Source organism: Poecilia reticulata, linkage group LG14, assembly GCF_000633615.1.
Source record: "Poecilia reticulata strain Guanapo linkage group LG14, Guppy_female_1.0+MT, whole genome shotgun sequence".
Lineage (NCBI taxonomy): Eukaryota > Metazoa > Chordata > Actinopteri > Cyprinodontiformes > Poeciliidae > Poecilia > Poecilia reticulata.
The window spans coordinates 24,014,317-24,031,767 of record NC_024344.1 but is presented as its reverse complement, the minus strand read 5'-3'; the positions used below and the strand labels follow the sequence as shown (position 1 = coordinate 24,031,767).

At 37.1% G+C, this 17,451-nt stretch overlaps 1 protein-coding gene across 2 annotated transcripts in view; it reads right to left on the bottom strand.

The window, feature by feature from the left end:
* Positions 1-9,222, bottom strand: part of doc2b (double C2-like domains, beta) — a 112,035-nt gene extending 102,813 nt beyond the window's left edge. Inside the window, exon 1 of one of the 2 annotated variants that reach the window (XM_008428512.2) lies at positions 8,560-9,222. In XM_008428512.2, the coding sequence (XP_008426734.1) occupies positions 8,560-8,893 (334 nt within the window). In that variant the 5' untranslated portion in view covers positions 8,894-9,222. The remainder of the gene's footprint in view (positions 1-8,559) is intronic. The other variant, XM_008428516.2, reaches the window with a different exon arrangement.
* Between the last annotated feature and the right edge of the window lie 8,229 nt (positions 9,223-17,451).

Sequence of the window (17,451 nt, the reverse complement as noted above, 5' to 3'; positions counted from 1 at the left end):
ATGACATATATATGACTTAATTCTGATAATTAAAAGTTTTCATGAATTAATAATACTCTCTTGCAGCACTCACAGAAGGGGTGATTGAAATAAAAGCCACATTTTGACAATACTTTTTGTCATTTGGAATTTCTTTTTCAGAAAAAAAGCAAAAAAAATTGATCTGGTATAAAAATAATCTCATCATTTTAAACCATATCACCTAGTTCTCATATGAACTGAACAGTTATAAGCTAAAATAAGGCCACAATGGAGATTTCTACCTTAAATAACACTTGAAACCGGTTTTCATTTTCCTCAGTTTATCTTTGATTTTAACATTTTAAAACTTTACTGACATGAATCATTTAAGCAGTAAAAACAGAATTACTTTTAAAGTCACCTCCACTGTTTCCCTTTGTTTTCTTTTCAAATCCCTGCTGTGAGACATCAAACAGCCGCCAAACATTTTCAAGCCATAAATCATTCGAAACAAATTTCTATTCTTTTGTTTCCCTGCAAAAGCATTATGAGTAATAACAGCCGCTTTTGTTGCCAGAAAGGGAAAGGTCAGAGTGGTTCTTCTTAATCACATACAGCTGAATCATTTTTCATACATAACTGCAAGACATCTTGTACATGCAAAATGTTTTGGTTTGTTTTTCACAGCTGAATCTGAGACCCACTGATTGGCTGTGTCCAACTGTCCCCATGCGGCTGAAAACCCATGACCCCGCTCACCACTGTTCCCTCTTTTGTCTACTTTTGTTCCCGCTGCAGCATTCTCTGACCCAGAAGTCAAGGCATTGTAATCTTTCTCTTGTCAAACGTGCTCAAATCTATTTCGAATTATTTAAAAGTTTTAACACATGTCCTAAATATTTGCTTTTTTACTATTTGGGTGAAACATTTTGGAAATCCCTGGCCTGGGATGTTTCTGCATGAAACTTCCATGTTCTCCCTGTGCATACATGTGTTCTCTCCAGGTACTCCGGCTTCCTCCAACAGTCTAAAAACATGACAGTTGGGGTGATTGGTGTCCCTTAACTGCATTTATATGCGAGAGTGTTGACCCTACTTTAACGCCTTTTACTAATGTTTACTAAACTAATGTTTAGCTCACTTAGCGTAGTTGAAAGACTTCAGAAAAGACAGCAATTGAACAAATATCTTAGGATAAAACATAGCAGGAAGATTTGTCAAACTTCATCAGATTTTTAAAAATGCACAATGGCTCCATGAAGAGCAATCAGCAAACCTTGCATCAGCTATTCACCATGCATCATGCTTGAGTTGTTGAGGTTGGCAACGAATCTTATGTCTGACTTCAAGTTTTTTCTAAATCATGATTGTTATGAAACTGTGGATTAGATGGACCCAACCAGTGACCGTAGTTGAACATGACCAACGCATATGGCCCTATATCACCCTGTGGAGCACAAAAGAAAGAAAGCAGAAAAGATAAACCTATAAAAATGATCAAAATTATTACATTTTTTTACTTAGTCAACTTAATTTATTCGAATCAGATGGTCATTACAGCACCAGGCTGTTTTTTGGTCAAGAACTGACCCATAACTTCATACGTTTTCCCCGTGGAAATGAGCAGATCTCAACCACTCTAAAAGAATAGAATCAGTGTAACTTCAGACACAACAATAAGCACCTTAATCAGCTTCAACCAACATAATAAAGAGTCTGCGTTAATAAAGACGTCCGTGATGCCACCTTTAAAGCAGTCCTGTTTCTGCAGCTTATGTTTCTCCGTCTCCATTCAGCTCCCATGGCAGCAGCAGTAGCAGCAGCCAGGGATTATTGGGACGTTGCATCAGACTCACTCACTTGTTATTCATTTCTTACACAATGCATCATATTTTCATATTGCTTGCACTCATTGGATACTACTTTTAGTTGCTAACAAGCAAAGGAATGTCTCCTGCTTTGGTTATTTATTTGTTTGCGTTCTTGCTTTCCTGCTTGGGATTCTTAAAATTTTATTTCCTTGTGGGAAGTGGAGCTGACATTGTAATTATCCTGCCACACTGATGACTCTTCAGGTGATTGCAAAGTCATTAATATGATCCTCCGGCAGATGTTTCTGTCTAATAGTCTTATTAGCAAGAGGATGGAGAGGAACTTTGGTTTGATGTTTGCATAAACTGATATTCAGCTGATTTATCTGCAACTTCGGCTGCAAAATGTTAGCTCTGTGATCCACGGCTGTGTTTTTTCAGTTTATTGACAAAAGCTAAAAGCATTGTGACACGGTGGTGGACATCTATGTGGGCGTCAACTGGGATCTCTGAACTTGTGCAGCCCGTTTCCAGGCAGATGAAATGCTTGCTACATCGTTGTTACCAAAACAAATTTGTTTTAACATTTAGGGAATTGGCTCAGCTTGAACTAGAGATCAGGCTGGTTTCTGTTATTTCTCCGGAGATAAGTTGTGCTGCTACAAAAAATGTTGGAAACACAAAATTGCAGGGGAAAAAAAAGTGGCTTCCAGGAAACCGATCGGAGCCGTTGTCAACACAAACATAAACAAACTGATGTAACACACCTGAACAGATGCTATTATTTTACAGAAAAACACACTCCCCACGCTTCTTAGCACCCCTGTTAAAGATGTGTCAAAAAATGACATAAATTCATCTGTTACTGCTGTGGTTATTTCTCATACTGCTGACAAAGTTAGAAAAAAAAAAATCAGCTTACAATTACAACATATTTATTCTGTAGGGAAGAAACTCCCATGTTCAAAAATAATTCATTCACAAAATGACTTCCTATAAAATAAACATAACGGATCCTTTTTTTATTTAGACATTACTCTTAAACTGGTCATAGATTGTCCGTGTGCTTTAAACTATTTTAATTATAGGCTTATTTCTCTAAGCCATTCCCCAACATTTAGGTAAGGCAGATGAAGTACATTCAACAAAAGGTGGAAGAGGAAGATGGAGAGAGAGGTAAAAATAAACTAACAAAACTCACTCTTAAATAACCAGAGACTTTTATTTGTCTGCCCAAAAGGGTCTATAATATTTTATAAGGTCTTCTTTATATTTTTTCAGGTGGGGTTTTGTAATCACAGCTAGCCATTTCCTAACAGAAACCTTAAGTTTGATACAATCTGTTGTTTAAGCTTCATACGACTGAACGGCTCAAGAGTAAGAGAGGAAGAAAGAGCAAATAATGTGTAAAAAACTACAACTAGACCTCAGAGAAATTTAGTCAATAATTATAAATTAAATACATTACAGGATACTTATAAATGTATCTAGCGTAAAAACATGACAGTTCAGGTAAAAAGGCTTTCTACATTGCAGCAAGGTGTGAGGAAGGATGTTTACATCACTGCTTTCATCATTCAAATTAGAAAAAACTTGCACAACAACAAACAGTTTTTTGTTTTAGTGTGCAAACAATAAAACTGTCAATCAATCAGTTTCTTTCTATAAATAAAGTTTGTATTTTTCTAAATTCTTAAATATGAAATTATGCTAGAGCGACATGCATATCCATCCATCTTCTATGCACCTTTGTCCCTTGGTGGGGTCAGGAGGGTTGCTGGTGCCCATCTCCAGCTGGCGTTCCGGGCGAGAGGCGGGGTCACCCTGGACAGGTCGCCAGTATGTTGCAGGGCAGCACAGAGACACACAGGACAAACAACCATGCACACACACACTCACACCTAGGGACAATTTGGAGAGGCCAATTAAACTGACAGTCATGTTTTTGGACTGTGGGAGGAAACCAGAGTACCCGGAGAAAACTCACGCATGCACAGGGAGAACATGCAAACTCCATGCAGAAAAACCAGGGCTGGGAATTGAACCCAGAACCTTGTTGCTGCAAGGCAGCAGCTCTACCAGCTGCGCCACTGTGCAGCCCCCCAACATATATATATATGTAATGATTTATTTTTTGGCTTCTTACACATCTTCAACATAGGTATCACTACTTTTTGAGAGTAAATATTGAGGGGTGTTTTTGTCCAACATACACAGCACAGGGATCTGGAGTAGATGAGTTTAGATTGTGTTACCATGGTGATCAAGCTAGGCTCAAACAGATCTCAATTTGCGATAGAGAAAAGAGCAACTATCAGCTGAATAAATCGGTAATCTTTCTAGCTGAACAACCCTGAGGTGAACATTTCTTCAGTTGTTTCATTCTCATACATATATATTGGGCTCCATATTCCTTCAGTGGACCAAGGTGCACTGATGCTGAGCGACAGTGAAACATGCAGCTCTAAAATGCAGCTTCAAAGCTCTGGCATCAGGATTTTTCCCCCTCCACAACAAATGACTAAGCTCTTCCTCCAGTGCTCCAGTTTCAGAGATGTTTCAGCTGCTTTAGAGGATCAGGGAAACGCTCGTTCTGATGCACATGCAGCTGCTCTCTGCTGCTAAAAACACAGCAAATGTACTGTAAGTGTTGTGTCATTGTGTCCTCATGATAGCGGTTGGTGTTAAATTAACTGAACTTTCAAACTCAACATTCATGTTTGTAGTGCAATCACTCATGTTTGGCAAGATAAAACATTGAAAAATTACTATTACAATCTCTCTTTCCTCTGCTCTTCTATTTTTCTCATTTTTTTTTTTACTTTTGACAACAATGACTTGTAATTATGTGCAGCTCTAACCAAAAACTACTTAGGCTATGTTCACACAGGAGGCAAAAATCATATTTTCTGCCTTTATGCCACAGTTTCATGTCTGAACCGCCCAATTTCAATCTTTTCACCAGCCCCAAAAATTGATTTGTGCCACTTCCATAAGTAGTACTAAATTGGATACATTTCAGAAGTCTCAATGGCCGTGTCGAATTGGATCTGACTTTTACGTCATTGACGTGAGACGAGTCGCAATTCTGTACCAGAAGCCAGACGTGGTAAATACAGAAGTAAAAAATGACTGAAGCAAACAATGCTTTCATTTTTCTTAGACTCCTCCATCTTGTTAAGATCTGGTGACATTACTACAGACTCAACAACTTTAAAATCGACCCATAAACGGAATTTGAAGTAGTCAGAAACAGCTAAGATGCAAAGTCAAAATTCTTCCACTAAAAATTAAGACAGCCTAGAAAAGGCACTTAGTGCCTAGAAAAGACATATTACTTCTTCTTTAAGGTAAGGATCTACATCTTCCTGGGAAGACACACAGAAGCTGCTGTTTTAGTAATGCTAGCTGTGCTAACTGCAGTAATTGCAAACATAAGATGCTAAAGAAAATTCAAAATGTAAATTCTGTTCTTGCTCTTGAACAGCAACTGTTCTTACAGCTTTTATTATAAATAATTACTAACCACTCAGAGCTCAAAGGTTAAAAAATTTTTTTTCAGTGCTGCTCGTATATCTTCTTACAGTCGAGCTCAGGGGTCTCCAACTTTGACCCTTCCACTGTAGGTTTTATAAAACCAAATAAAAGCTTTTTGTTTATTTTTATTTCATGCGCCATATGAATAGGTCCAGTAAACTCTGCTTGATTGTGGACCAAAATTGCAATATTTGTTAGATTTCAGCTGCTGCATTTTTTGTTTTTCCACTTAACTGCATCAAACGATGGGCTGCACAGTGGCGCAGTTGGTAGAGCTGTTGCCTTGCAGCAAGAAGGTTCTGGGTTCGATTCCCGGCCCCAGTCTTTCTGCATGGAGTTTGCATGTTCTCCCTGTGCATGTGTGGGTTTTCTCCGGGTACTCCGGTTTCCTCCCACAGTCCAAAAACATGACTCTCAGGTTAATTGGCCTCTCCAAATTGCTCCTAGGTGTGAGTGTGTGTGTGCATGGTTGTTTGTCCTGTCTGTCTCCGTGTTGCCCTGCAACAGACTGGCGACCTGTTCAGGGTGACCCCGCCTCTCGTCCAGAACGTTAGCTGGAGATGGGCACCAGCAACCCTCCCAACCCCACTAAGGGACAAGGGTGTTAGAAAATGGATGGATGGATGCGTCAAACAATCCAACCTGTTCCCGTCCTCGAAAAAAATAACATAAAAAACTCAAGATACTAAAAGCAATTTCCTTCAAAATGTAAACCAAATGGAGTGGTGTCAGGTTTTAGGGGTTGTAAAATTAATCTTTTCTAATCACAGGCCATTTCTCCTGCTAGTGCAAGACTCTCATGTTTGTTATGGTTGTATTACCCAGAATGCACTGTACTGTAGTCTGCTTTTTGCTGTTAGAGCTGTCTTTGGTCCTCTTGGCATTCAGATATACGTTCATAATGCACCAGTTCACTTCAACCAAACAGACTGAGGTTCATAGGCGGACCAGAGTTTGCTTTTTTGGTCCACTTAAGAGTTTTGGTCCGGTTCCCCAAATGAACCGGACTTTTTAGACAAACAAACCGGAGTTCACTTAAAGTGGACTACACAGGGCTGGTGTAAATGCATCCTTCAAGAGGAATCTGAATCTGCAAAAAAATTTTTTTTAAAAAGATCAGCCTCCGCACATCCAAGCATTAGACGAAATCTAAAATTTGCCATAACCTTTTAATTGGTATGTTTGTATGTAAATGGCTGGAAAACGCAAGTGTTCAAGAAAACAGAATCACTTGGCAGGAAATATTTTTAATTCTGAGTCAGAAAACAAGTTTCCAGCCAAAGCCAAAAATCCTCAGAATCTCTCCACAGAAAAGTGAATAGTCGCACAGGCTGAGGACTGGTCTGACTGATTAACAGACTCTGTGCTTCTTCACTGAGTAAAACCCTGGCTGCCCAGTGGAGGTCATAAAGCAACATCTGCCAGGAGAATCCATCCTTTATACTGCCTACCATCCCCCATCTCTGCCCTCCAACCCTCCTGTCCAGCTCTGGATTAAGAGCTGGCCTAACCCTCCCCACAGCATGCCACTCTGGGTGGATTAACTCCTACAGAAGGCACACTACTGTCACACATTAACCTGCCATCACAAGCCCTTTCTACAAAGCATGACTGCAGCAAACGTTCGGTAAGAGTTGAACATTATGGGAGGCAACAGAAATACCTTCACTGCTTCTGATCCATCAGACACCAGCGTTGGAAAAATAAAGAGATTCAGATAGAAGGAACAAGTGTGCTCAGAAAGCAGTTTGCTTTCATTTTTATCTCTCTGACTGGTTAGTATTTTTCATAGACTGCAAATAGTGATTATTTTATTGATTATTCTGAAAATTAATCATATAAAAAGGTTTGCACATTCTGCAGATTTTTCCAGTTAACCACTTAATCTTATTTTATACAACACTAGAAATACAAAACAAAACAAAATTTATTTTTTAAAGAAGAACATTTTCATTTTATTGCTGTAGATGCAATCATATAGCTTTACTTTAGTCAATGCTTGATCATTTGTAGCAAAGGATGCAACTGCAGCTAAAAATATTTCTAAGATCTGAAAAGCTCAGTGGTTTCTGTTCAACTTTACATCAATTCGATGTAGGGCCGATCTGTTGATTATTTTTGGGATTAATTGATTAATAAGAGATAGCAAAAGGTGCTTAATAGGAGGTTTATTTATATATATTTACAGAAGTTAAAGCAGGTGAAGCTAAAACTATGACACTTGAGGAATTCTGGGTAGAACATATAAACAGACAAAGAAGGCGTTTTTTAATCTTAAACCCAAATGTATATATTTTTTGTAGCTTTGGCTTAATTACTACTCCGAGTAAGTTGTTCTTTCTGCAATTGGTCTTTTGAGTCTGTATACACTAATGATTAATTGATTACTAAATTAGTTGGAAATTATTTCAATAACTGATTAATTACAGTTAATCGTTCCAGAAAAATATCCAGTGAGATACTTTTTTTTTTTTTTTAAAAAGCCTACTGTTTATTTGTAACTAAGTGTTACAAATAAAGAAAAACAAGCCCATCAGACTGAATTTGCCTTTCTGGGAACAATATGTGAAACAATTTCAGTCAACTCAGCAAATATTTTTCTGTATTGGATCAGTATTGACTGAAACTAAACCTCAGACGTCTGTAGTAGGTTTGGAAGTGAAAAAAAAAAAAAGTGGATCCCTGGTGTTTGACGGTTCAATATTTCCATAAATCTCCAGTAAGATTAAATTTACAAAAAAGCCTTACATCTTCATGCGTCAGAAACCCAAACAAAAAACCAGCCAGCCAGACAGAAGTTGCCTTTCTGGGTACAGTATGTGGATGAGCTCCACTGGGCGGTTAATTTGAGAAGCCATGAATCACTCAGCTTGGTGAGACCAAACCCCTAGCCCACCCCCATCAGACATGGGTGATTTTTAAAAAACGCACTCTTATCAACACAGACAGCCTCATGCGATGCTTTGTTGCAGTAAAAAAAAAACATCACACGCATCATTCTTTCAGAGGAAGCAGAGCTGAGCAGCAGAAGGAAGGGGGGGAGAGGCTGGATTCGCAGCAGCAACAGTTGGCTGCCCGTCGACTGAGACGAAAAGAGTTATCGGCGGCACAGAGACACTATGTTCATGTTCGAATCAGACGATTGGACATAAAGAGAGAAAAAATAAAAGGTTGGAGATAAAATCCGACTGGAGGGATGCCTGGCAACTGGTGGCAGAAAAAGAGATGCAGTAAGAAATGAAACACTCACTGGAGTCGTCTGAGTCGTATCCCTCCACGTCCGGCTCCTCGTCCCTCCTGACGGCCTGCAGGGAGGCGGAGGCTCCAGCACACGCCCGTTCAGGGCTGTCCTCATTGGGGCGATCACTTTCTGGGGGGGCGGCGGCGGCCGCAGGCGTGGAGAGGGCAGAGCGCAGGGGCCCGGCGTGGCCCACTGGCTGGGGCGCCGTGGGGGGGAGGCCCCGCGGGTAACGGGGGAAGTAGTCGGAGATCTGCTTGATGGGTTGGATGGGACCGGGGCACACGTCAATGGCCATGTGCTCTTGGATGCTGATGGTGGGTTTCTCGCCTTTGCGTTGTGTCATGCATGCGGTCCAGCCCGGAGCTCACTCCCAAAACAACGCAAAAAGAAGAAAAAAAAAAAAAAGGTAAAAAAAAGGGTAAAAAACGAGGAGCTGCTGGGAGCGCTCCTGCCGCCTGTTGCTTCTCTGAACGCTGGACAGGTCCAGGTGATGTCGCTCTACATGGAGGCTCCCGGAGTGTGTCCTCACACCCAGACCATGCCGTCTGCCAGCCTCTCATACACACACACGCTACTATCTACCCCCTGCTCTCTGCTTGTCCTATACCCCCACACTCTGCCCGTGTCTGCGCCGCCTATCTCGGAGAGAAAGAGCTGAGAGAGACGGGCGAGCAAGAGCGTAAGGGATTAGAGAGGAGAGAGGGAGGGATCAGCTGATGTCACTGCCTAGCAACCGAGTGGTAAACAGGAACCGTCGGCTGCGGCGCTTAATTATGATATTAACCCCATCCATCTGTCAGTGGGAGGGGACATCCAGAGACATGCCACACTCAAACACAGAGGAATGTGTGTGTGTGTGTGTGTGTGTGTGTGTGCGTGATAACCTGGAAAATGATCCGTAAATTGATGTTTAGTGACTCAATTTCAGTTTGCTTGCTGCTTTTCAGTAAGGAAACCATGACGTCGTATTAGGGTCATTGTAGACACGTTGTACATGTAGACATATATATGTAGAAAAAGAAATATGTTTCCGCCAAAAATTGAGAAATTTTGAGATTAATCTCCAAAATTTTCTCAAAAACAAAAAACATTTTAATTTCTGAGTTTGAAAAGTTACAAATTTGCAAGAAAGTATCTTGGAAATACGGGTGTCCAAAGTGGTACCTTTAGTACCCACCTGCCAACTGCAATTCAAGAATGGTATAAATTTGGTCTGGCAGCACAGACAGTTTCACACCTAATAGTCCAGGAGACTTTGCTCAATTGGGCACTGAAATTACAAGATTTGCTATATTTTCAGCTGCTGCAGTTTTCCTTCACCGTGTTAAACCAACCAGACCTTTTGAAAAACCTGTTCCCCTCATCACCTGAGGAGGACCAAGAGCCACTGAAGAAAACAACACAAAAATCTCAGAAGAAGACTCTGAGTCCAACTTCTTCACAAAAAGCAAACAAAAATGCAGTGGTGTCCAATTGTAGCAGTTATAGGATTTTTTTTTCTGACCATGAGCCATTTCTCCTGTTAGCGCTAAACACACACATTTATTTTTACTGTATTTACCCAGAATGCCCTGCGCTGTAGTCTGCGTCCTGCTCTTAAAGTGGTCTCCAGTCCTCTTGGTGTTCACATATGCATTGAAAGCGCACCAGAGTTCATGTCAACTGAACAGAGACCGAGGTTTGTAGACAGACCAGAGTTTGCTTTTTTAGAGTTTAATAATCAAGGCAAACAAACTGGAGTTGGATTAAAACAAACTAAACAGGGGTGGTGTGAACACACTCTGAATGAGCAACTAAAATCTTCTTAAAATTGAAAACTTTAGGTCAAACTATGTTTTTGTCCTTTATTAGACTCCCCCCCCCCATTTTAATTTAATTTTCAGACCAAACAACCAATAAATTTTACTCTAACACAAACTTTGGTGCAGTTGTTAAAAAAACTTAATAAAAAATAAAAGTGTTTTCCAAAATATAAGAGACCTATTGTTCTTACAGACAACAGATTAAGAACAATCTCCATCAACAAAACATAAACATTCAAAGCAAAAAATGGGAAAACCTGTACTTTTGTTTTAAATCAGGAAACGTAATAAACTCCATTAATACAAACATTTGATTACTCTGTTTTATTAGAGTGCCTGTAAAGTTCATTGCCGAGCAGGTAAAAATAAAGTCAGAATAAAATTATTTTTGCATTTTTACTCTGGTTTTAAAATTTTTGTGGCATTGGAGTATTTTAAATTTGGGGATTTTGTAAACAGCTTCGATATCACAGCATTTTGAAATAGTGAAGCTACATATATTTGTAACAGTTGGAAAATCGTAATACTGTCACCAAACTACGTAAAAAAGTATATTAATATAAAAGTTTATGTCCAATCTGCCATCTACAAACATTTAGGGTTTTTAAAAAGCTTTTGTCTCATAAAAGACAAACCATATAAAGTGGATCCTGTTTTAACTGTAACTCCTTGTCAGGGGAAATTTAAACAAACTACAAACAAGTGGCAGAGTTGTCGCCAAGTGGCAAAAATTCTGTTTAATGCCTCAATTTCTCTCACTTCATCCAATCCTTTCATCTCTTTTCTGTCACTAAACGTTTAACTCAAAGATTTAATCTTCTTTGCCCTAATAAATACATAAACACATTTGTTCGGTCTTTCATTCAAGAATCACAGAGTCATTTCCACTTCCCAGTGCTCCAATTATATACCCTGATGTTATCACACACTTCATAATTGCTTACCATCTGCTCCAAACGTGGACGTGGCTGTCAGTGTGCATGCGCCCCGCTGCAGCAGACTCGCTCATGCTGAAGCTGCACTTGTCCACGCCACTGTAAAATTACACCTTTCTTCTTACCGGACATCAGTGATCACACGTCAACACCTGCGCAGAACACAGTGATTAGCTCGGCTGTGCAGCCTGTCTGTGTATTTAGATCACATCTGACAAACACGACTTTATTCCTAATAATGCCAGCAACGGTCTGTGGTCATCAGGTGGTTGGTGTTGCATGAAGAAAAAAAGAAATGACACTGCAATCGCTCCCTCCAGGTTTAGCAGAAACTCTCCATTTGCCCATTCACAAACCGACCAAACATTGTTGGCACAGAACAGATAAAACAGCGCCATCTTGTGTTTGCTTTTAGCAACAAATATAGATTTCACCAATTTACTGTCAACTTGAGTGATGTACCTTTGATTAAAAAAAAAAAATTTCCACCCAGAAAACCCCCCAAAACAAAACAAGAAATGTACAAGGTATAAGAAAGAAATGACCATTGTAGACAAGATAAAAAAGGAGAAGTACGTTTCTGCCAAAACACTGACATTTTCTGAGGAAAACAAGAAGATTTCCAAGTTAGAAAAGTCCCAAATTTGGTAGAAAAAACTGAGATTAATCTAGAAAAACCAAGGAAATTTTGTTTGAAAAGTAAAAATTGAAAAGTAGAAATTTTTATTTTTTTGTAGAAAATATCTGAAATTAATCTGAGTTTTTGAGTTTTTCAGGAATGTTTTCACATCACTTGACTTTTTCCACATTTTGTTTAGCTACAGCCATTTTCCAAATTGCATTGCATTAATCCCTTTCCTCAAAACTCTACACACAAATACTGGGACGTATATGTGGGATAGCTTTAAGGGATTTCAGCAGATTTATTCAGATTCAAGTGAGCGCTGTTTAAACACGACAGCCTACTGGAGTATTGTTGGTTGTTCCGTCCATCTCAGTACGATCACAGCGCCCCCTCCTCTGACGGCTACATTCTGCAAGACACAGAAATACAAAGATTGAGTAATCTTAACAAACATATCAATGAGAGGCCACTTGAATGTAATTTAACACAAAAAAAGCCTCCAACACAGAGTTTTTTGAATCAATTTTTTATAACAATAATTGGATAGGCACTTTTTCCTATCCAATTATCGATATATTTACCCAAAAAATATGTATATTTTTTAAATGTAAAAAAAAAAGAAGAAAGAAATAAAAAGTCAACAGATCTGTCAAGCAGACAGGGGAAATATTATTAGTAATTTCTTCATTTTAGCTGCAAATGAATCCTTTGCAACAAATAATCAATTTTCCCTTTACTAAAGGAAGGATATGGTGTTGCAGTTTAGGTAACAAATGTTTATTTTCTCTCTTTATTTTTATTTTATATATATTTACTCTAGCATTGCATAAAATCAGCTTAAGTGGTTAAATGTAAAAATCTGCAAATATTTCAACTTTTTTCTGACTAATCATCAAAATAATCATCATCAGAATTATATTTATATTAATAATAGATTAATCAATGACTAAAGTAGTTAGTTGCAACCCAATTGTAATCTAAGGTGCTGGCAATAAAAGTGGTATCTTTATTCCGTCTATAAAATTATCTACCATGGTTACAGTATAAAAGTTTGCAAATATGAGTTCACTACAACACCAACTGATATTGAGATCAGAGATTGATTATTTAACAAAGGTTCATCTGTTTTTACAAACTGAACCAGATCTTCAAAAATGAGCATTAAAATAATGACCAGATTGAAATAAATGGTCATTTTTTTCAGATGCTTCAGTCTGATGTGAAATGTGAGCAGAAGAGATGATTTGCTCACTGAATTGGACTGTGCGTTGCTGAAAATGCAAACAGCACGGTGACATTGTTTTTCAGGAGGAAATGATGCGCAATAGTAATTTCATTCTGGATGCTGATAGCTCAGAGTTGAAGTGCATAAATGAACAAGCAGCAGCAGACGCTGACATCAGAGAAACAAAAGGCTACTAGGTTAAATTACTTCTTTTTTTATTTATTAAAAAATTAATTAGCTCCTAAATGAAATTACTTTCGGTCCAGCATTTATACTCAACACAACAGCTATGTAGTGTAAACAATGAGAGACGAGCTGATTTCAGCAGAGAACCTCCGAAAGCTTTCCTGCCAGCCAAAACAACAACATTATTGGTTTAGAGGAAATATTACGTTTACCAGCGGGTAAGCATGTAATATGTGCTGAATTTTGGAAAACTGTAACCACAGGATATGTGAAATTTACCATCTGTCATTTTATTTTTAAAGTAAGCAATGATTGCCTAAAATAAGACACCTAGCAAAGAAACTGGAGGCATGTATCCAGTTTATTCTGACCAGAAACGTTAAAGCACAAGGCAGAGAAATACACAATGACCCGTGGTTGAAGTTCAGAGAAAAGGTCATCACTACAGATGTTATGTTCTCTATATGTGAAAGAAAAACAACATACCACCAGTAGTTTCTGTGTGCAATTATTTTCTTTAATTTAAATGAAGTCCTGAGCCAAAACCTTTAACTTTATGAGATCATGGGTTCTCTGTTATTATTTTATTAGACAGATTTGGTCCATATTCAGTAAACACACAGTAGCAGTTTTCAAAGCTTGCAGCCATAAAGTTTGTAAAAAAAAAAAAAAAAAAAGGAAAAAAGAAATTGAAAACTGAATGACAAGCTTTAAACTAAAATAAAGTTCAAAGCTAGTTTTCAGATTCTTGTTTTTTTGTTTTTGACTTTAAAAAAAAATTAGTTTTCAAATGTTTCAATTTCAAATAATTGTTTTAAGTTCAAGCATTTTGTTCAGTTCCAATTTTTTCAGCTTAGAATACTTTTCAGCTTCAAATAATACATTTTTAGTTGCAAAATTTGTTTTTGTTTCAAATACTTTTTTTTCTTCTTAAATTTCAACATTATTTTTCAGTTACTATTTTATTTTTTATTTTCAAGAAATATTTTCAGGTTCATTTTTTTTCGTTTTGTTTGTTTTTATCTTCCTCCCCTTTCATATTTTTAGTAAGGTCTTTTCAAAAAAGTTAATATAAGTTAATATGTTACTTAGTTGCTAACTCTGAATGTGTCTTCACACATTCAACTCCTGATTAGTTGCCTGGATTTTTACTTTCAGTAAAAGTTACTATTTATACTACTGAGTGCTAATAACCTAAGGGCGACAGCTATCAGAAAAAGCATGTCACTTCTGGAAAAAATGTTCAATAATTTTTGTTCACAACAGCATCTGAAATTCAGCTCTTAATTTTGTCTGATTTCAATTAAGACAAATGAAATCTTCTAAAATCTTCAGCTTTAAGCATGAGATTTTTTTCTTCTTCAAGAACCAAAACATGAATTCAGCACTGATGTCATAAACAGATCAATGACATTATTCATTTTTTAATGTAATTAAAGCTGAATCAATTTTCCAAACATTTAGCTCTAAAAGAACAAACTGATGGATTTTGCTACCTACACGTGTAAATAGTAAACAGTCTCCAGGGTTACATTAAATGAAAATCCCCAAACTGACATGATATAAAAACAGACAAAAAAATTACTCGAGTTCTGCTTTTTATTGTGATGTATTATATCTTAGCTCTATTCTTGTAACATATCGCTGCCCTCTGGTGTTAAAAATAGAAACATGCATCTCACTCATAAAACTAAACATGTCTAAATATGTTTAGACAATAATTATCCTTTTTAAAAATAATTATCTTGCCTTTGTGAAAACAATTTTCATAAAGGTAGTGGGCTTAAAGTAAGGTTACCAACTGTTACCAACCTTTTTTCTTTAATTAATCCACAATTATTTATTTTCATTCAATATTTTTGTTCAACTGGCGACATTGAAATAAGAAAAAAAAGATAATTTGCTAGAAATATAAAGTTTTAAACATTTAGTGTTGAACTATTATGTCCTTGCATGAGAAATTTGAACATGTTCGTCTTAAAAATGTGGTCGAAAATATACATAAAGTCTAATGTATCAACTAAATATTTAGTTTGGGCCCATTTCACACCCAGTCATGATTTATAATATTATTAGGTAAAAATGTTCCACTTTCAGATTATTCAGAATTTAAAAAACAAATGTTGAGCTAACATTAGCTAAAAAGAAACTAAATATCTCTTTAGACCAGATAGTGTTAGCTTAAGCTGGTAAAACTGAACAAGGTTAGCCTTCACTTTCTTGCAATTAGCAGAACTCTTCTTAAGCGCCACGCGAAAACTGCATTTATTAAAAATTAAAACACGAGGAACAAATCTTCACAAGGGAATATGATTTTGCACAACATGTCACAAAACATGTCAAATTAAGTCGGGACTGGACGTTTAATAAATGTCTGATTTTTGGTGATACAAAAAAACAAAGATATATTGTATTTCTTGAATCTCATGTGAAAATGACAACCGACAATCATTTAAATATGCCCTCAATTAAATTGACGGTGTATGTATGCTTTCATGTTGTGGAAGCCAAATTCTGCCCCCATTTTCTGATCATTCAGATAGTAGAAACAATCATGACTCTTTAGGCAAGAAATGATCGAAGTTTGAACTTGACGAGACAAATAAAAAATTAAAAGAAACAATTGCATCACTCCAACATACCTTATTCCAAGATGCCTGGTAGTTCATTTGATTCAGGTGTGTTGAAGGCATGTGTCTAAAAGTTGCAGGATAGTAGCTCTCAAACTGGCGTTAGACATCGATGTAGGTTGTTGGTTGTGTGAACTAAAATAAAAAAAAAATAACATTTTCTCTTAAAGTCCTCCCACTGATGCATGAACATCAGAGTCCTCTGCAAATCATCTGCGGAAATTACCCCCCATTTTACCTCGGCAGGAATTAAGCTTATGTGTTGTTTTGTTCAATAAAGTGCATGATGTCGGCCTCACATACCTGTTGGCTTCAACACAAGGCGACTGTGACATCTGTGTGTCAGTCGACCAATAGCTGCGTTTCCATTAGGAACGTGCGCAAAACTTTGTCAATATTCCGCTGACACCACTAAATAAGAAACGCAATTAACAAAGCGCGTGAATATGTTTGTTAACGTGATAAATTTTTTTAACACATACTGCAATACATGCTGCACCAGGATCCTCAAACTACTTCCTGTCGTCTTCTTCTTCGTGGTTTGGGCCAGTTCTAACATCCGGTTTTTGATCATGCGACTCGTGTGACTCGGAAAAAAAAAAGTATTTCCATTGCTGTTTTGCGAAATAACAATTTAAAAAAGTTTGTCCTAGCGCAAAAACATTTAATCAGAAAACGATTTTTTTTTCATAATTGTCCAGTTTCCATTAATCGATTTTAATTTCAAAATGTCAAATTCCGCAGTTAATCATTTTCAGATTAATCTAGAAAGAACATGGAAATATCTGCGTTTCAAAAGCCCAAAATTTGCTAGGAAATAAAATCGGAAATTTTGATTTTCATCTCAGAAATTTTCTAAAAAAAAAATTTAAAAAAAAGTTGAAAACTTTTGACTTTTAAAATATAAATTTTTTCTTCATCTGTTCTTGAATTTCTTTATATCGCAGAATAATGGGTCTCTTTTTAAGTCTTTGTAGCCTACTTCATGTTGTCAGACATGTTCTAAGTAATGCCTTAATTCTAGAAAATTAAAATGGTTTGTCTCAGTTAATTCTTGAGTTAACAGAGAGGCACTTAATTTTTAATATTTGACATGACTTTGTTAGCTTTTCGTCATTCAACAAATGTAGATTGTATTTACTGACAATATCTTTGCATGATTTTCAAATTGGTTTAACAAACTGAAACATTTATCTGGAGGGGAATGTTTAATACTTTTTCACAGGCCTTCATAAAACTCATAATTCTTAAATTAAAATTATGGAAGTTTGGTTCCAAGAATATTGTCAGCTTTAGTCTTTTAATATAATGTTAAAAAAAATCTGTCCATTCTTATCTTTTAATTCCAAAACTCATCCAACTTCCACAACGTAATATTTCCACCACATTTAACTTATCGGTTTTACTTCATTTATTCTGACAGCTCATTAATTTCCCCACAGAAACCGTGATAGCAGCAAAGTAACTGGATTAAAGAACAGTCAGGGAGACAAAGTCA